This window comes from Vigna radiata, chromosome 8 (assembly GCF_000741045.1).
Source record: "Vigna radiata var. radiata cultivar VC1973A chromosome 8, Vradiata_ver6, whole genome shotgun sequence".
Classification (NCBI taxonomy): domain Eukaryota; kingdom Viridiplantae; phylum Streptophyta; class Magnoliopsida; order Fabales; family Fabaceae; genus Vigna; species Vigna radiata.
Genome location: NC_028358.1, coordinates 14278563 through 14300386, shown reverse-complemented (window position 1 = coordinate 14300386; position 21824 = coordinate 14278563). Strand labels below are relative to the sequence as shown.

The window sequence follows — 21824 nt, the reverse complement described above, 5'->3', positions numbered from 1 at the left end:
GCTCTTGCCCTTATAACTACCGCAAGACGCCTCCGACCGTATTTTCAAAGTCATCAAGTTGTGGTCCATACCAACCACCCAATCGCAAAAATCCTCAGGAAATCTAATCTGGCAGGGAGAATGGTCGCATGGTCGGTAGGATTATCCCAATTCGGCCTACGTTTCAAACCGCAAGGCTCCATAAAGGGCCAGCATTTGGCTGACTTCGCAGTCGACCTACCGCAGACAACAGACATGCCAATATGGTATCTGAATGTAGATGACTCCTCGGATAAAAAGGGCGGAGGAGCCGGAATAGTATTAGAAGGGATGAACGGTATAATCGTTGAGCAGGTAGTGTCTTTTAATTTTCAACTCAGCAATAATCAGACAGAATACGAAGCTTTGATCACTGGACTGGTCTTAGCCAAAGAACTCGAAATCGAACAGATTGAATGTTGCATGGACTCCCAACTGGTTGTAGGCCATATGAGCGGAACCTTTCAAGTCAAAGACAACCATTTGTTGCGATACTGCCACAAGGTTAGTGACCTAATTAAAACCTTCTCTAGCTTTAACATTATTCATGTGCCTAGAGCAGAGAATTCTATAGCAGATCTCCTTTCTAAGTTAAAACATGCCCGGGAAAAAGCCCAGCTCTCCTCCGTGATCAAAACAACTCTCGACAAACCAATACTGGAGACCTTTGCCACTAATGTTACTATACCGAGAGATGATTGGCGACAAGACATACTCCAATTGATGGTGCGATAAGAGCAGGGAGGCCAACTTAGCGCAACCGACTCCAAGAGAATCGCACGCTTCAAATTTGTAGGCGAAGATTTATATAGAAGAGGCTACACGACACCTCTGCTGAAATGTTTATCTGATGAGGAGGCCAAATATGTTATGCAGGAATTGCATCACGGGATATGCGAATCACATTCAGGAAAGCAAACACTCAAAGCTAAAATACTGCGGGTCGGCTATTACTAGCCCACTATGGAACAAGACTGTGCATATTTTTTCAAAAAGTGCATTTCATGTCAGGCACACGGAAATGATTTTCGGGTTCCCCCAGAAGAACTACATGGAATAACAGTCCCCTGGTCGTTCGCATAGTGGGGCATGGACATCGTCGGACCATTACCAACTGGAAAGGCACAGTGCAAATACCTCCTGGTAGTAGTGGATTATTTCACCAAATAGATAGAAGTAGAGGTGCTAGCAGGTATTAGCGCCCAAAAAGTTCAGAAGTTTATCTGGCATTTGATATGTCGTTTCGGGCTACCACAAAAAATCATAACTGATAACGGATGACAATTTATAGAACAAAAGTTGGAAGATTTCCTCAAAGGTCTTGGAATCAAACATGTGACAAGCTCTGTTGAGCATCCTCAAACGAATGGGCAAGCCGAGGCCGCAAATAAAGCAATCATATCTGAGTTAAAGAAAAGGCTCGGAGCTGCAAAGGGCTTATGGGTTAAAGAATTGCCTGAAGTCTTATGGGCCTACAGATGTACCCCACATGGGTCAACAGGGGAAACACCATTCAATCTCACATACGGAACAAATGCAATGTTACCGGTCGAACTGGGCGAGCCCTCCATAAGCCGAAGTATACAAGACATGAGTCTTAACGATGAATACCTTCGAATGAACCTAAACACCCTACCCAAACGGCGAGAAGTCGCTATGATAAAAAATGCAGCTCAAAAATGACTGATTACTAGGCGTTTCAACACTAAGGTGCAACCCCGAAACTTTGCGGAAAATGATCTTGTATGGCGGAAGAAGGGAGATGCCAAAAAAAGCAGAGAGCACGACAAGTTAGCTGACAAATGGGAAGGACCCTTTCGCATCTCGGAAGATTTAGCAAATGGAGCTTATCGCTTAGAACATCTTGATGGAAAAACTGTTCCTAACACTTGGAACGCAACACATCTTAAATTTTACTATAACTAAAATTCAGTTTATTTGTTTTCCTTATTAAAGTTGTTATTCTTTTTCATGTGAACCTTCAAACATCTTGCTCTATGAAAGATATATGAAGTACGTTCAGAAAAATATATTATGCAATAATTGCTGATATTTATAGGAGATCGTCCCCAGTATAAAAACGTTGACGGATTCAATCCAGACGCCCAATTATCAAAAAATGTTGACGGATTCCATCCGGACGCCCAATTATCAAAAAGCGTTGACAAATTCCATCTGGACGCCCCACTTATGAAAAAGGGGAGCTACCCCTGGCGTTGTTAGATTCCATCCAGACGACCCACTTATGAAAAAGGCGTGCTACCCCTAGCGTTGTCAGATACCATCCGGACGCCCCACTTATGAAAAAGGGGTGCTACCCCTAGCGTTGTCGGATACCATCGGGACGCCCCACTTATGAAAAAGGGGTGCTACCCCTAGCGCTGTCGGATACCATCCGGACGCCCCACTTATGAAAAAGGGGTGCTACCCCTAGCGTTGTCGGATTCCATCAGGACGCCCTACTTATAAAAAAGGGATGCTACCCCTAGCGTTGTTGGATTTCATCCGGACGCCCCACTTATGAAAAAGGGGTGCTACCCCTAGCGTTGTCGGATTCCATCTGGACGCCCCACTTATAAAAAAGGGGTGTTACCCCTAGCGTTGTCAGATCCCATCCGGACACCTCACTTATAAAAAAAAGGGGTGCTACCCCTAGCATTGTCGGATCCCATCCGAACGCCCAATTACAAAAGTGCCATTGGATTTACCAACAATCCAAACACCTAATTATGAAACGTTGACGGGAACTACCCGAATGCCCAACAAAGAAGTTCATTCCCTTGTACTGACGGGAACTATCTGAGCACCCAAGCGTAAAAAAAGGGTTGGCGGACGACTATCCAGACGTGCAAATAGGATCGTGAAGGGATCACTTTGAACGTCCAATGGCAGAAGCGCTTACAAATAAGTCAATATCTAACTTATATCGAACGACAATGATCGTCCATGTAAACGATACAAGTAAGTTCTATTAATCATTGTTATTACGTTGATGTTTAACTTTTCCTTTTAAAGCAACGACGTACACACGCACGCCATCAAATATTTAGCAAAATATCGCAACAAGCATAAAGCGCATTATATGAAGTCATCTAGAATCAAAGTCAAAGTACTTGATAAAGCAAAACATGCAAGTAACGCAACAAAAATCAACATCACGAAAAGTTCAAAGTCTTAAAAGCTATTACAGAAGGAACAAAAAGTTAGCCATCTGAAGCCGGGACCTCCTCAACAACGACATCATCCGTCGTCACCACGTCAACATCCGCCGTCGTCACCACAACAGCTTCTTCTGGCCCTGCCAACTCCCCATCCTCAATAAAGGTGCCTTCTAGAATATCATCAAGAGAACCATCTGTTCTTGATAAACATCCTTATCGATATCAAACCCTAGTCCTTCAGGGGACACCTTGGCAAGAAAAGACATCTGTCGTAGAGCCTTCCTGAAGCCCTTTGTATGCTTAGCCACTATAGCCTTCAGCATTTCAGCTCGAGTCGTTGCGTCATCGTCAACACTTTACTTCAAAGCCACAACAACTTGTCGAAGATCATCCCTATCCGCTGTCAAACTCACAATAGTCTCCTTTTCAACCTTCAAATCAGCAGCAAAACTATCCCTTGCATTCCTCATTTCTAAACCAGCCTTTTTTAAATTCTCCATCAACACTTGGCTATCAGCCATCATTTGAGCACATTGGCTATGGGAAGCCTTCACCTCTTCCAACTACTTTTTCAAGCGATCCACCTCGGCGCTTAATTGCCCCCGGTTAGAGGCATAAACCAAATTGTAAGCAACTGCCGAACCTCGCAATAAGAACTCTAAACAGGTCTCAACCATGGTTTGTTCGCTTGTCTCCGACATAACTTTATGCTCGGTAGCATCAAAGTTAAACTCGATTTTGTGATTAAGGATAAAGCCAGGGTCCCACAGTCCTCTCGGCAAGGGTTGGATAGCCTTTGGGTCAGTCGGCATCTCAATGCTCTTCCCCTTCTGGGCAGCTTTTGGATTATCCACCTCCCTTTCAGGTTTCCTTTTTCTCCTCAAGGTCTGTTCAAGTGAAGGAGGACGCTCATCGATGACTATAACTGGACTCTGCTGCGAAGAACCGCCTTGTGAAGATCCGCCTGGTAAATTAGCCTCCATGGACGTTTTCTTGGCCAAGTTAAACTAATCACGAGTTGGAACCTTTCCCATGATTTCTGGCAAACAAAAATCAACAAACCAAGGTCAAACAGAGAGAAATACAAAGCGTAAAGGAATCACTCAGAGGACATACCGAACACCCTCGAGTTCATGTCATCATACTCAAGGCAGCTGATTATCTTTCGAGAGGAAAGTGGACGTGACAACCCTATCAGCACATCAAGATCCTTTAGTTCAACATCTGTCATCTTCTCCCGAGGCCATGAAGTTTTAGACAGAGGCTTTCCGGTCCAATATAATGGAAATTTAGGAGTACCATCTTCGTAAAAGAAGAATGGACGATCCGATTTCGTGATAGACACTTTAAAAAAATGGTTTTTAAAATCTTTAAAAAAGTCAGCAAAAAGTTGAAGAATGACGTCCTTAGCAATGGAGTTCAAGGACACCCAACCCTTTTTAGCATTGGGACGCACCCTAAAAATATAAAGGAAAATACCAACTATTGGCCGAATGGCCAGAGTTTGACACACAGTGGCAAAAGCTTGCATATAGCCCCAACTGTTTGGGTGATGTTGAGAGGGGGCTACGTTTAAAACTCTCAAAACATCCATTTGAAATTCAGAGAAAGGCAACCTAATATACAAGTCGAAGAACAAGCTATAATAGAAGTAAAAGAAATCCTCCCCAGATGCTTCCCGACCATGAAAAACCCTTTCATCCTCCCGACACGCAACCGGTTTTATGGCAGTACAGTAACCTAGGGTTCTAAGCACACAACTATTGTTTGCCCAGTCCAACAGAATATATTTACTAGTAAAAAGGCTAGAGTGATCACCTACATCGCGGGAAGCCCAACCATAGTCAGAAACAGATGAAGAACATTGACTTTCAGGTTCTTCTACTGCGACACCACCATAAACAAAAACCCTTTCCCCAAAAAGTACCGATGAAATACCTCCTGATGCTTCAATCGGGTTATCACGCCCCTTTTCCTCTTCACGGGACGTAGTACAACCAAAAGACGAAGAAGAAGCCATGGTTACTTGAGAAAAATGCAGAGCGTTGGAGAAGGAGAAGTTCAAAAAAGAAACACAAAAGCAGAAATGACGATTTGGTTCGTCAGCAAAAACCTGAACACGATAATCATGAAACCGCTGCTCGGGCCCCACACCGTTGGATGATATTGATCTAGCGGCTATAATTCGGCAACCCTGCCACTACCCTAAGAGCGGGAAAGTCCAGTAACTTCTCCAGAAAATGAAACGACAACATTTAAATGTCGCATTAAAACCCCTTTTAAGTCCTTTGATAACCACTATCATCTGGACGGTTATCAAAGACTTGGGGCGGATGATGTACGGTACGATATTCCAGACGGACGGTTGTACCGAACGTGTATAATTGGGTTGTAGAAGGGTTGATCCTGTTATCAGAATTGGGCTGTTAATCTCGTTATTGGGCTCGAAAAGGTTTAAAAGAGATTTACTAAAGATACCACAAATAAAATAATATCTATCAACGAAAGACGTTTCCGGAACATCAGGTAAAGTTGTTTATATTTTATTCTGTTTATATTTCATATCAGTTCCGAGTCTATAAATTAAGAGCCAGAGACGTCAGTCAGGTACGCTTCATCCACGCCTCTCATACACATTATTCATATCACTGAGATTTTACTCTCTTCCACCGAGAATCTTTCTAAAGAACTGAGGTTCTTCCCTTATAATACGCCTAACTTGAGCGTCGGAGTACCTTTGCAGGTACCTCCACCCCCTCGGCCACAATTTGGAGATTGTTGGACGGTTGAGATTCAAGGAGAACGGACAGTCAAAGCGCAGAAGGAACCACTGATCCAGTCCATCTGAACGCCAGGAAGTAGCGGAGCCACATCATCAAGGTTAATGTCTCGGTCCCCAAAATATCTATCGAAACAATAAGAATCTTATCAAGAAAGATTAGTTTTGCTAAGGTACATAAGGAAGATAATCAGAGTTGCCTAATTAGCTATGATGATCCAGACCATGATGGCTAGTCAACATCATACTATAAAAAGCTGTGATGTAATTATAAGATCAGTGTTTCAATACTAATGCTATTTGAAATTCAGTGACCCTAAATTGCCTCCTCCCATGCTACAAAGAAAATAGTTTAACAAGTAGAAATGAATAATTACATCTGCATCTGCTAGTAAAACCTCTCTTTGTGGGGTTTCTCCACTGAAGGAAGACAACAACTCCGGTCAATGAAGTGGCAATTATTGAACCAACAAGTCCAACTCCAGCCCATAAAAGCCAACCTTTCTTGAAGATCGAAAGTCTCCCTCAAATCTGGAACAATGTTTTTACCATTGAATTGGAAAAGCATTAGTGCCTAACATGTTTTAATTCTTCTAAATAGAAGTCAATTGCAAACTAAACTATGGATTAAAAAGATATTTAAACCAACATGATGCAACAAGACTGAAATACAACAAGCTCATCAAGTCACAAATTTGTACTTGATGATTATTGCCTAAGGAATAATCAGTAAATTGAAAACAGCCAGAGAAATCTAGAGTCTGAAGAGATTTCATGATATTATTGTTGCTAGGTATACTAACAAGGCTTGTGCAGTCTCTTAAACTCAAGAATGTAAGCTTTGCAAGGACTCCAATAGATTCATGAATCGAGGACAAACTTGTACATCCATTGAAGTCAAGGAACTCAAGATTTGTTGTCCATGTAATTTCTGGGGTGTTTTCAAGTTTAGTACAACGAGAGAAATAGAACTCTCAAGGAACTTGGACTAAATCTATTGCAAAATTCGATGCTGATGAGATTGCTGATATTTCTTAAACTCAAGAAAGCAAGCTGCTGAAGAAGCCCAATTGATGGGTGGACAAATGATAAATTTGTGCGTCCTGAAAGATCCAGACGCTCAAGGTTTGGGACCCCACTAAGATCAGGAGTCTCCCTAAGATATTTGGAGTTACTTAAATCCATTCTTTTCAGACATGGGAAATGCTATGGTAAATTAAAAGAACCAGATATTAGCATCTCTTTTTAAAACATACATTTCATTATGTCACTTAAAATAGGAAAATATATTTTAACACCAACTTTTGACATCATTTTGATACTGCGCACGTGTCATAATGTGGTTGGACGATTTCAAATTAAAAAAAATTGAGATAAGGATATATTTGGAAGAGAAAAACCAAAGTTTTTTTTTAATTTGAAATCGTCCAACCACATTTTAACACGTGTGCAGTGTCAAAATGATGTCAAAAAATTGGTGTTAAAATATCATTTTCCTTTAAAATAACCACATATTAACATCTCTTTTTTAATAAAAATGAATAAGAAGACATTAAAATACCTTGCGGTCTTCCTATAAGCAGTTGATCCTATTATTAGGCATGTTCAATTCCACAAGGCAATAGGCTGCAAAACTTGATGGCAAAGAACAAAAAGGATAATCATGCCACAAAAGACACTGCAGCTTCTGAGAAAGAAAATTAAGGCTTCTCGAAAAGCTTTTATGATATAATATGAGTAATCTAAGGTTGATCATTTTTTACAATTTATCAATGCTACATTCTGAAATAGCTTCCTTTTCATTTAGAACTATGGCTTTAACACGATTTGTTCCCTGGAAAACATGGAATAAACATGTGTAAAAGCAATCAATCACCTCAATAACAGTATTATTTTGTTCCAAATATAAGATCTTTAATAATATCAAAGTCGTAGAAAAATTATGGGATGGGATAAAATATCCTGATGTAATCAATTGTTTTATATAATGATTTCACACAATCTTATCATATTTTCTTATACTGAGAGTTAGGTTAGAAATGTTAGGATAATTATTCTCTCTTTTAATCCCTTTCTCATTTAATTTCGGTTTTATCTTCATAACCTTTCATAATCATCTTCAATTTTATCTTCATAACCTTTCATAATCATCTTCAATTTTATCTTCATAACTTTTCATAATCATCTTAAATTTTATCATCATAACCTTGAATGCCATTTATATAATTTCGGTTTCTTATGTGAATTCTCTTTCACATAGACAATCATGTTTAAAATACTATTTAGCATTAAATGCCAGTGTTAGGTGAGTGAAGGGTGAAAAATATATATAACATGCTAACAACAATGCCTCTTAGAACAAGGCAAGCCATAACAGAGGCTATAACCCAGTAAAAGAGTGCAGTTGAGCAACCCTTCGAAAGCAACAATCTTTCACTAGTTTCCATTGAATTTCTAATAAAAAAAAAGTCTAAGCTTTGAACAACATACAACACTAAAACATACATAATCTTAAAATAAACCTAAAATTAACAAAGAGATAAACACAACACAAGTCATTGAACTAATAAGGGTTGCTTCAGTTGAGTAGTGTAGGGTTGTGTGAACTTGTTTAAACATCTTATTTGAGTGTGGTTTGACTTATTTTTATGCGTGATGAGTATGCTTGATAATGTTTGATGTGGATGATGATTGATATTGCTATATATGCTTCTATACAGGTGAATTGTTCACAAGCTCTGTAAATAGGTGCATGTTGATTTCTGATTGTGGTTATGATGCTAAGCAGGATGTATGACTGAATGATTGAGTAAGCACAGTTGAGTAAGGTTTTGAGCTTCAGAGTATTTGTTGATATATTTGCTATCCAATTGAAAGCATGAATGATATTGCCTGAATCTGTATGATTGATTGAATTGCATGCTTATGTCATATGATCAAGGCCATTTTTGGAAGCTCTTACTTTGCCAAATTTTGCCCAAAATAAAGAGAACCATGTGTTCTACCCTTTTTGAACCTTAGCCTGAGACATTTTGAAAACCTTGTTGATAAAAATCTTTACCTTGAGTTATGTTGAGAAATATTTTATGGTATTGATAAAGGTTCAAGTTTGGGGTTGTTGGGGGAAGTTGAAAGGCAAAAGAAAAAAAAAAGCATTGAGTAAAATGTGTTGAATGATAAAAGCATGAGAAGAATAGAAAATAAAAGAAAAGCATGAAAGATAAAGCTCAATGCAAAAGAAAAAGGGAAAAGTTGGGAATGAGTATATTGGTTCAAAGAGAGTGTGCTTGAACTATGAATATTGAATAACTCTCTTAACTCAAGGATTTTGTAATCTGAAAAACCAATATTTCTTGTTAAGCCCAGCCAAGTTATAAGCCTTGAAAAAGTCCTTGTGATGACATATGTGTGTGAGAATGTTGGTTGTATTACATGAAAGTCAATTTTGTTGCATGTGACATGAGGATAATAGAGAGAAGAGTGACCTCCTTAAACACTTGAGGGATTGAGTGAAACACTTTGCTTGGAAAGGATTGATGAATTTCATGATTACATTTGTGCTGAGTGGATTGGTCATTCATAAAAATAGTATCTATTATAAAATATGTGATTATGTGAGCAATCTGTGAACTTGAATGAATTGAAGCATGTTTGCATCTTAATTGGATTCCATTGAAAAGCTGAATTGAGTCATTACTTGTTGTGAAAAGATATGTTTTGAAAAAGTGTTGAACCATTTTGATGAAGGTGGAAGGTCAAGTTTTGTTTTGCTTGCTTGAGGACAAGCAAAGTTCTAAGTTTGGGGTTGTGATAACGGTCTAAAAACCGTTATTTTTATACATTACTTTGATATCAAAACACAACCTTTATGACTTAGAATTAGCTTGAAATCATGCATTTTGATTAAGTTAGTGAACAAGAGAGTCAAAAGTGGTTTTAGAGATATTATGCTTGGTTACATTGTTTTGACAGGATTTTACTAAAGATGAAAGATGAAGATGAAGAAGGAAGGACTTGGAAGGGAAAAAGGGCAAGAAAAGATGAAAAAGAGGTGTCGCGACCATCGCCCAACGCTACCCTAGCGTTGGGCGTCCAAGACGCAGACTGCTGAGCGTCAGGAACCGCTGAGCGTCTAGTGTCGCCACCGTTGAGCGTTAGCTATCGCTGAGCGCCTAAATGAATGGGTCTGGGCCGAAATTCTGTTACTTTTTTGGCCTATAAATAGACCCAGTGCGATTTCAAAAGTAATCTTTTGGCAATCAGAGACGTCGAGAGCTATTCTTCACTCCTTGGAGGCAGTTTTTGGATTCGGGAGCTCCGAATCACCAAATCTAGGGTTTATCTTTTCATCTTTTTCATTCAATTCATCTACTTTCACCATGTCTATGGTGAACTAAACCCATTGTTGTTGGGGAACAGTGTAATCTTTTGAAACTCTCTTATATCGAAATTCTTGTTTTATTCATATGCTTGCATATGCTTGTATTATCAATAGTTTGAGTTTTCTTATCCAATTCTAATGCTTGCATCGTTTAACTCATTCGGTTCATTGATCCTTGATTTTGTCGATATGAGAACGTACGGGGAAGTCTCGAACTGATAGGAATTCTCTTGGTTAAGCAATACTACCTAGGAATAGGAGTAGGACGACCAATTGCTTTAAACTTCTGTTTTTCATGCATTATTGGTTACTTAGGGAGACTAGGAATAATAAACTAGTAATTAATAATAGGCTCTCTTCGCCGAGGAATCAAGTTTTGAGTAGATTAGATAGCTGCATGACATTGATAATAAAGCGAATTTAACAAGAATAGTAGATATAGGAGAGTGGATAAAGATGAAATTGTAAACCCCAACAACTCCATTAATTCATAGTCTTCTTTGCCAACTGATTCAACTTTTCATCTGCATGTTTACATTCTGTTTTTGCATCAACACTATCAATTTATTTTTCTTTTAAGTCTTATAAAATCAAATCACACGAACGTTTAGGCCATTGAGTCCTTTGGGAGAACGATATTCGGTCTTACCGTTTATATTACTTGATAACGATCTGGTATACTTGCCAGGGGCTTAACAACATCCAATTGTTTAGCCTCGCTACCATTTGGCCTCATAGATTTTGTCTACTGGGAGATTCTCCAGGAACTCCTAGGCCACGGACGACAAATCTTGTCTATTGGGAAGTTCTTTAGGAATTCCTGGGTCATAGACAACCAATTTCGTCTACTAGGAAGTTCTCCAGGAACTCTTGGGCCACAGACGATCATTCTCGTCTACTAGGAAGTTCTCCAGGAACTCTTGGGCCAAGAACGACCAATTTTGTCTACTAGGAAGTTCCCTAGGAACTCCTGGGCCACGGACAACCAATTGTGTTTATTGGGAAGTTCTCCAGGAACTCCTGGGTCACGGACGGTCATTCTCGTATACTAGAAGTTCTCCAAGAACTCCTGGGCCACAAATGACCAATCTTGTCTACTGGAAAGTTCTCTAAGAACTCTTGGGCCACAGACGATCATTCACATCCACTAGGAAGTTCTCTAGGAACTCCTGGGCCATAGACGGTCACTCTCGTATTTTGGGAAGTTCTCCAGGAACTCCTGGGCCACAGACAACCAATCTTGTCTACTGGAAAGTTCTCCAGGAACTCTTGGGCCACAAACGATCATTCACGTGTACTAGGATGTTCTCCAGGAACTCCTGGGCCACGGGCGGTCATTCTCGTCTACTGGGAAGTTCTCCAGGAACTCCTAGGCCACGGGACGACCAATCTTGTCTATTGGGAAGTTCTTCAGGAGCTCCTGGGCCACGGATGATCATTCACATCTACTAGAGGTTCTCTAGGAACTCTTGGGCCACAAACGGTCATTCTCGTCTACTGGGATGTTCTCTAGGAACTATTGGGCCACGGACGACCATTCACGCCTACTAGAGGTCCACAGATGAGCAACGCCTAGAAGCACGCTCCCCAATACAAGAAATAGATCATCCTTCAAACTTATAAGTCCTATAGTTAATCATGGCTAAAGCCGAACGATTAACTCGGACTTGGGGGCATATGTATGATATATAATCAAGAATATCTAAATGAATATTTGATTAAAGATATTGGTAAGCAGAAGATAAAATAATCAAAGGATAATCAAGAATATCTAATTAAAGATATTTAGCAATTAAATAGAATTTTAGGTAAGTCTGTTTATATTATATTCTGTTTATATTTTATTGGGCTTATGTCAGTTTAAGGTCTGTGAGACAACTTATAAATAGAAAGCTAAGGCCAAAAGTCATGTACGTTCTACTCACATTCAACTCATACTCTCAAATACTCAAATAGTGATAATCATTCACTAAACATTCAATCAAGAGTTGAGGCTCTTATATACATGCCTAACTTGGGCGTCAGAGTGCCTTTTGCAGGTACCTCCCCCTCTCCACCAAGAAGGCGACCGAGCGGTCAAAGCCTGAAGATCACCGAACGACCAAGATTGTAAGCGATCGAGCGGCCTAGGCTGAAAGAAGATAATCGGAGAACCCAGTTTAAGCATTGGAAAGCAATAAAGCCACGCCAGAAAAGGTTAGTCTCTCGGTCCTATAAATCTACACTGAAACACTTATAAAATCATGTTTCATATATTTTGTTGCTAAGCACAGAATCAATGCCAAAAATAGTATGGTTTATTGAATTATGCTTTAATGTCTTCCTTTCTTATGGTGCTTAAAACAATAAAGTTTAAATATGCTTGTTTTTCAAAAATAATTTCATCAAATCAAGTTTTCACAAACAAAATTTCATAAAACATAAAAATATAATGCATAAAGTAAAAGAAATGAAAGAAAGTATATTCTCTCTTCTACGACTTCTTGTTTACTCCCCTTAAACTAACATCATTAGTTTGTCTCTTTCATTTAAGCACCCCTTATGCTTCTTTTTATTTCTTCTTCTTTTTCTTCTTTTATCTTCATCTCTCATAAAACTATTTTTTAGTATTTATCTTTCTACCTCCTTTAAGCTTTATCTTTATTAAGCTTTAGTTTTGTACATTTTATCAGTGTTCTCCAACTTTATCCTTCCTTCAAACTTCTCTTTAGTGTTTATATCTATCTCAAAAACTATTGAAAGATGACCTCAACCTAACCTTATGTTTGTATACGGAATATTAACAATTCTAAGAAATTGAAATACATTATATTTGAATTAATTAAAATTAAATTATCTTTATTTTTTGGTTAGATATATGTTTTAGTCCTCGTATTTATTCCCCATTCTCAATTAGGTCCTCATGTTTTTTTTTGTCCCAATTGCATCCTAATATTTGTAAATTTGAGGNANTNAANNCCNCNNAATTNNCNNNCNACGTTAGTGGCCAGTTAACGGAGAGGGCTTAATTGCCTCAAATTTACAAATATTAGGATACAATTGGGACAAAAAAAAACATGAGGACCTAATTGAGAATGGGGAACAAATATGAGGACTAAAACATATATTTAACCTTATTTTTTAAAGAGTTTGTTTGGATGGAGTAATTGAAATATCTTGAATTTCAATTTTCTTGTTTGGATAAAGCAAATTATTTTTTTAAGAGAAAATTTTATTTTAATAATATTTAGCTTGACTTATGGAACAGACAGATTCATCTCGATCTTCGGCATGAGCCAACTTGTCTCAACCTTCGACCCAAGTCCACTTGTCTTGACCTTCGATCCAAGACAACTTGTCTAGACTCTCAGCTACGGTCGACTCTATTCATCCTTTGTTTTGGGTTGAATTGGCTCAACCTTCAGCGTCAAAGGTTGAGTTAATTAAGCTAGTTTAAGTTGAAGGGTCAAGCCAAGTTGACTAGGTGGAAAGGTTGAACCAAGTCGCTTAAGTCAGAAGGTTGAGTCGAGTCAACTGTAGCGAAAGTTCTAGCCAAGTCGGTCTTAGACAAAGGTTGAGATTAGTTGGTCCTAGCTAAAGGTTAAGACTAGTTGGTCCTAGTTAAAAATCGAGAAGAGTTGGCTTTGATCAAAGGTTAAGACAAGTTGGCCTTGACTAAAGATCAAGATGAGTCAACCATTAAGATGAGTCAGATTGGGATAATGGTCGAGAAAAGTCGATACAAGCCGAGCAAAGTTGACTCGGGAAATGATAGTTGACACAAGTCAAACCTGACCAAGGTTCGAGATGAGTCAAATCTGGTCGAAGTAGAAACGAGTTGATCAAACCAAAGCTCGAAATGAGTTGTTCCGGGCTAAAGTTCAAGATAAGTCAATCTTAGTCGAAGGTCGAACTAAGTTAGCCCAACAAATCTTAAGACAATCAACTTTGATTAAAGGTGGAGACAAGTCAATCCTGATCGAATTTCGAGACAAATTGACTTTGATCAAAATTTAAAACGAATTAACGTTAATCAAATTTTAAAACAAATCAACACAATAACAATAATTTAATAAAGTAAAACAACATGTTGAAGATTGCATAATGTAAATTACAACATTACTTACAAGATATTAAAATTTATATTATCTTATTTCTTTTGATTCCTATAACTTGTTACATAAAGTACACTTTTAATAAGTTTCTCAAGCATGTATCTTGCAACATTAGCTTCGGAATATTACATCTAATATCAGACCAAATGTTATCTTTTGCGACATGTGGATAATTGTAATAATAAAATTCCAAAAACACAAAAATCTCATGTTGACTATTTTTACACTTTTTCAAAAAATTTATATACCTACGTATCTTCCAAGTGGTTAAAATGGATGGTGAGCCTCACCCGCATAAAATTATGGGCCTTATCCATATTTTTGTGTATAATTAAGTTCAAATTCCTATCGTCTCACCATCGAAAATTGTATTTAATGCAAGGGCATTGAACTTATCTTTTAGTACGATGATAAACCCTAATAATGATCAAATCAATAATACATAACAATATGTGAATTAAATTAAAACTAATAAAGAGTAAAGTATCAATGTGTAATAAATAACAGGTGCCAAATGCATAATATATGATCCATACCTGATAAAATAAGCTCTTATATAAATAAACTAAATTAAGAATTTAATGTAAGAAATATAAAAATGATAAGTTTTGAACTATAAATGTCTAGAGAGAAATCGAGGAGAATTATCCCGTGTATCCGTTTGCAGCTTCAACGAGGATAGCCTTCATCTTCCCAACAAGCTCCAGCATCAGTTCCCGCGAGTGCAACGGCGCCGGGTACACGCACACGCAATCCAAGCTCCCATCTCTAATGGTGTCGAAAATAGCGATGGAGGGTCCCACACCGTGCACGGAAGCGCACCCCATGTAGTCCTCAACCCCGATCTCGCGCTGCTTGGCGCCGCCGTTGTCCACGACGGTGTCCTCAAAGACCGACATCAAGGAGGTCCTGAGCGAAGCGGCGGGTGTCAAGCTAGGGTTTTCTATTGCCCTGCACATGAGAAAGTTCAAATCTGCCATGTCCGAGAAATGCTTGTTGCAGTTTTTGGAGTGAGCGAGCGTTTGGTAAGTCTTCTTGGCTAGCTCCCATAGGGTTTCCCCTCCCTTCATCTCATGCGAATTCAGAATGGCAGAGTGGTAAAATCCTGAACATTGGCAAGCCCTTTCTCGTCAGTGGAAACATTTTTTGTTTCAATTAATACAGGACTTCCAACGTTTTTATTATTCCTTTTAATGCTCCTTTTGTCTTTGCCCTGTCCTTGTATTCCAGTCATTCTCACTGTTTTAAGGATATTTATACTATTCAACACCTCTCATTTTTCTAGGATACAATTGTTGGTGTGCTTATTTATTTTGGTGGGAACACTGCTATATCTATGTCCTTACAAATATCAAACATAAAATAATAATAATAGTAATAATATCATTAAAAAATATAAATACGTGTTTTTACTATTGTATATATAAATAATATTTTTTATTTTGGTGTTAACATTTTGTTAATTTTACCTTTCAAATGATATTTCTATATTTAACTATTTTTTTACTCTTTTCTTTTAAATTTAATTATTTTCTAATATAATTAAATAAATTTTTTTATAATTAAATTGTATAAATTATTTATATTTGTTTTATAATTACATTTTTATTATTTTTTATCATAAAAAAAATTAATACATGTATTTTATGCCATAATATATAGTTATAATAGTATGATTAAATTTTTCTTGTAAACCGTCCACTCTCAATTAGAAACATATTTATTTATTGTCTTTTATAGTAAAGAAGATTAATGGCGGAGCCATCTTCTTACTGGAACAGAAAACAAAACTGTAATATCATCTTCACAATTAATTCATGGGAAGATAGATCACTTTCGTACTTTAAATATATATATATTAGCAAAAAGAAAAAACGCTAACGATACGATGATGAAACTGGTTCTTCTAACAAAGTTTTACTAGGTACGATGTTGGTTCTAATATGGTGTATTTGTTTCAGTGGTTCAACAACTTATGAGGGAGAAACTTACAAGAACAGATTAATAGGATGAATTGAAAAAATATTATTGTATAAGTAATTGATTTGACAAAAGAGGAAAGTGAATGATTCATCAGAAATCTGTGTAGGATACTTACCAAAATTATCAGTGAGGGGCGATTCAAGACTGGATCGGCAATCGGTGAGGGTGACGACTCCATACTTCTTGGACCTCATTTTTGAGCCATGGGTAGCCATTAACCCCGCAGCAACCACTGCTCCACACAGTTTTATCCCACTCAACTTGCAACCCTGTAAAACTCACATACTGTGTTACTGAAAAAAATCCTAGCTTTTCAAATTAGGTCAGTTTATTGATTTTTATAAAAATTATTAGATAATAAATGATCTCACTGTTTATACTTGAATCGTATAATCATTTTAGGCACCCATTTTTCCTTCTGAGAAAACTTGTAATTGAGTAATCGCATTTATTACGTTTACCATCCATTCATTTTATCCCACCCGTCTCACCCGTAATAACTGCGTTTAGGTGTGAAAACATTATTACCATAGAGTAAAAAGGTATGAAAGAATGCTATAAGATATTTTCTCGAAAATAGTATGTTTATTATTTTGAATTGTTGAGGGGTGTTATTTGTTTGTTGGTATCAGTGTAATATAAGATGAGAAAGATGAGATGAGTGTAATAAGCTTACCGCTAGAACACCCTTGGTCTCGTTTTGGTTGAGTTGCAACCTAACCACCTGCGAAAACCTAGGGTTTTTGGCGTCAACGAACTTCAAATTTGACAGTCTGAGAGAGTTGAGCGAGTACGTCAGCATGTCAAGGCCACGTGTCCAGACAGGCTTCTTGCCCTTGCCACGTGTCACGAGATCTTCAATGGCCAGACTAGGTTCCTCTTTATGATTACTGTTGTCTTGGCCAGCGCCGTGATCTCCTTCCATTAGAGTAAGTAACTCCCTGAGAAGTAACAGCGCGGTGGTACGGTCACAAGCGGAGACATGGAGTCTTAGTGTTACCACCCAAGTGTTGGCGTTGGGGAGAGTGTAGACGGTGGCGAAGAAGACGTGGTCGTCGTTGGAGTCGTGCCACGTGTTGCGGTTGAGTTCGAGCTCGAGGATCTGAGTGAGGGGGTCGGAGACGTTACTCGGGAGGGTGAGGGAGGTTAGTGTGAAGGAGGAGGTTGGGGAGGTGAGGAACGAGAATGTGTTGTTGTTGTTGTGTACGAGTCGGGACCTGAGGATTGGGTGGGAGGTTTGGAGGCTTCGGAGGGAAGCTTGGAGGTGGGAGATGTTGGGGGCCTTGGAGGTTCGGAGGGCGAGGACGGCGATCCCGGTGCCGCCTCGGACGGCGCGGCACCAGCTGTGCTCGGTGTCGCCGACGGTTCGGGAGTTTGGGTGGACCATGGTGCTATGTATGTAAATATTTGTGTGGACCTGTGATTGGGTTGTATTGGGATGAGTACAAGAAGAATGCAATGGAGTATTTATAACGATGCGTCTGGCTTGCTGCTTCAAAAGGAAATAAAGGAACAGAAGGCAAGAAGAGAGGGATGGATGGATGATGTTATGTTTCAACTTTAAATAATACGAGTTATTCAATTAAAGATCATTATTTAAAAAAACGATAATAAATATGTCAAGTTCATAAATTACAAGTTTAATTAATTTGGAGTCCTTACGAATAATTTAAATATTTTGAATTATGTTCTTTTTTCTATAGATATTTAATTTTTTTTATATTTTTTAATTTTATCTATACTATTTAATATTCAAGTTAGGAAGTGATTATTATCTTACTCTTTCTCTTATTTATTTGTCTTCATGTATTAAAAACTAAAAAATGTAAAACGTTTTATAGTTAATATAACACCATATTGATATTAATGTAAATTGACAAATATTTATTATTATTTTAATTGAAAACATTTTGGAAAACAAGATCATCATTTTCTAATCACTATCTATAACGACAAGAAATTCTTGTTATTACCCATTAATGTCCTTTGTTATCTAATAAATAAAAACAATATAAGTCATTTATAATTTTACATTAATTTCAATATCATTTTATATATTAATTATAAAACCTCAAATTTTTTATATGTGAAGACAAATAAACAAGATAATAAGACAATGTAACAACCGCATCATCTTCTTAATTAAAAAAGAAACCTAGCCATTAAAAAATATAAAAATGTTAAATATTTAACCGATGAAAAAAATAATAAGAACTTAATTGAAAAATTTGTAGGAACTTGAAATTTAAATATAGCCTAATTATAAATTACATGTATTTTCTATATCTTACAAGCCGGTTTTGTGGGATTGAGTTAGGCCTAAAATCCACTTCTAACATGGTATCAAAGCTATGGTTAGAGTCTATCCTAGCGATATTTGTTGGGCATATTGTTCCACCCGCTATTGGGCCATTATCGGACCACCTATTAATATCTAGTCTCACGCTCGAGATGTATATACCTCGGCGTGAGGGGGGTGTGTTGGAAGTCCCACATCGACTAGAGATAAGGCCAATTTATAATATATAAGTGGGGTGCAGACCTCACCTTACAAGCCGGTTTTGTAGGGTTGATATATATATATATATATATATATATATATATATATGCACAATTCAGATTTAAACTCACCCTAGGTTTTAGTTTAGAAAAAACGGAAGCTTATCAAAATATGGTGGCATTTATTAGTAAAAAGTTATGTTTTTACAGCACACATTATGTCATGGTTCACCAGAAACCGTAGCATAATATTACGCGGTGGCATTTCTGAAAATAAAATGAACTTATAGGCTGCAGTTCCCCTCTGAACCGCGGTCTAATAAATTGCAGGGGGAATAGGCCGCGGGTGAACTGGGAATTGCGGCCTATTCCCCCTACAATTTATTATGGTACTAACGTAGGGGGAATGTTAGAAGTTTGCAGGGGGAATAGGCCGCGACCGCGGCCTATTCCCCCTGAAACTTCTGACCATGTCAGCGCTTGTAATAAATTGCAGGGGGAATGTCAGAAGTTGCAGGGGAATAGGTCGCAGTTCTTAGAGCAACCGCGGTTTATCCCCTTGCAAACTTCTGAGATTCCCCAAAAGATAGTTGGGAGGCAGTTTGGAGGATTCAGAACGTTAGTGAATAAGTCGTGATTGTGAGGGGAACCGCGGCCTATTCCCTAATCTGAATAATTATTTAAGGGAATAGGCCGCGATTGGGCATTGAACCGCAACATATAGTTTGGAAAAAATTTCAGAAATGCCATTTTGATTTATTTTTTTCAGGTGAATAGGCCGCGATTAAGTTGTGAACCGCGACATATACCCCTATATTACTGTGGTTAATTTTTGAACCGCGACATATTCCCCTTTAGGTTAAAAAATAAAAATCACTACAACAGTATCATCTCCTTCGCGAAACAGTTTCAGACCTGTGGATTGCTTCATTCTCCGTCGACAGCGACACCGTGCTTCCATTTTCTATCATTTTCCACCGTTTAAACTCAATTTTGTTGGGTGCATTTGACATTTTGAACGTTGGGGAAGATTTTTGACCGATCAGAATCATCAACTTCCACTTGGAAATCGTCAACTTCCGCCCTGCCATTCCTCTCACGTCGTGCCATTCCTCTCTATCGCGCCATTCCTCTTCGCCGCGCCTATTCCAGGTATTTGATGCCCTTCGTCGTTTTTGATTTCTTCAACATGATTTGTTCATCCGTTTTTGCACAATAACAATTACTATTGTTTTGGTAACGTAGACATAGAAAATATATTGTTTTGGTAATGTAGACATAGAAAATATGCAGATAGAGAAAATTTAGAATTATTAGAATTTACATAATAAAAATTACTATTAGAATTTTTATAATTATTAAAATTATCAAAATATGAAAACATAGAAAATTTAGAATTATTAGAATTCCTAAACCTTATAATATTTGAGTAACCACTAGGTGAAATTAATGTTTGAATGGTATGTATGAAACTACAAGTTTGATTTTCAGTACCTTATCTTTTTATGTAATATTTAGGAATTGATTGAAATTGTATTAATGTTTCACGCATTAGTGCTGAGTACGAGAGAGGGATAAAGGAATTTATACAATTTGCACAACGTAATGAGGGTACAAGTGATGGTGAAGTAAAGTTTAGATGTCCTTGTGTGAATTGTTTGAATGAGAGTATTAGAAGTGGGTTCTAGGCCTAACTCAACCCTACAAAACCAGCTTGTAAGGTGAGGTTTGCACCTCACTTATATATTATAATTTGGCCTTATCTCTAGTCGATGTGGGACTTCCAACACACCCCCTTCACACTGAGGTATAGACATCTCGTGTGTGATAGTAGAAATTGGGTGGTCCAATACTGGCCCGACAATGGGTGGAATAGAAACAGAAATGCCCACTTAGAAATCGCTAGGATAGGCTTTAATCATGGCTCTGATACCATATTAGAAGTGGGTTGTAGGCCTAACTCATATTAGAAGTGGGTTTTAGGCCTAACTCAACCCCACAAAACCGGCTTGTAAGATGAGGTTTGCACCTCACTTATATATTATAATTTGGCCTTATCTCTAGTCGATGTGGGACTGCCAACACACCCCCTTCACGCTGAGGTATAGACATCTCGTGCGTGAGATATTAATGGGGGGTCCGATAACGACCCAATAGCGGGTGGAACAATCTGCCCAACAAATATCGCTAGGATAGGCTCTAACCATAGCTCTGATACCATGTTAGAAGTGGGTTCTAGGCCTAACTCAACCCCACAAAACCGGCTTGTAAGGTGAGGTCTGCACCCCACTTATATATTATAAATTGGCCTTATCTCTAGTCGATGTGGGACTTCCAACAGGGAGAAAGTTGAACGCAACCCAAATTAGAGAACATCTTATATGTGATGGCTTCCTAAGATGTTATAAACATGGATATGGCACGGCAAAGAAATGCACTTCCCGACTAACTCCCAAACTGAAAATGTTATTGATTCCACCATGGAAGAAGATCGACTAGATGAAGACAAATTAGAGGATATGTGTTACCAATGAGGAGCATTGGTAAAACTTGAAGAATTGTTTTGATGATGCTGCAAGAAGTATTATTTAAAGAGAACATTAGATTTATTTAAAAAGCAACTTGTAGAGTTTGGATGTAGTAGGAAAGTCTTAAACCTTGTATTTTTAATTGGAATAATCGATTATGGACAAGCTATAATCGATTATCACTTACATTTTTACCTGCAATAATCGATTATCAAGGAGCAATAATCGATTATCACAAGTTATACAGGAATAATCGATTATCACTTCATATAATCAATTATCACTTTTTGAAAAACCTGTAACGGACTTGAATAATCGATTATCACTTTTTGAAAAACCTGTAACGGACTTGAATAATCGATTATCACTTACAATAATCGA

At 37.9% G+C, this 21824-nt stretch overlaps 1 protein-coding gene across 1 annotated transcript; it reads right to left on the bottom strand.

Moving 5' to 3' along the window:
* Positions 1–14930: 14930 nt before the first annotated feature.
* Positions 14931–17973, bottom strand: LOC106770265. Its single transcript, XM_014656081.2, has 3 exons — positions 17093–17973; positions 16532–16685; positions 14931–15538 (listed from the first exon to the last, which is right to left on the bottom strand). Exons 1-3 carry the CDS (start codon positions 17801–17803, stop codon positions 15078–15080), a joined length of 1326 nt encoding a protein of 441 aa, XP_014511567.1. The 5' UTR covers positions 17804–17973; the 3' UTR covers positions 14931–15077.
* Between the last annotated feature and the right edge of the window lie 3851 nt (positions 17974–21824).

Coding starts and splice junctions, on each gene's coding strand:
- LOC106770265 (XM_014656081.2), bottom strand. CDS start 17,803: ATGGTCCACCCAAACTCCCGAACCGTCGGCGACACCGAGCACAGCTGG. Junction 16,686..17,092: donor AGACCAAGGGTGTTCTAGCG/GTAAGCTTATTA, acceptor TGAGTTTTACAG/GGTTGCAAGTTGAGTGGGAT. Junction 15,539..16,531: donor GCCCCTCACTGATAATTTTG/GTAAGTATCCTA, acceptor GCCAATGTTCAG/GATTTTACCACTCTGCCATT.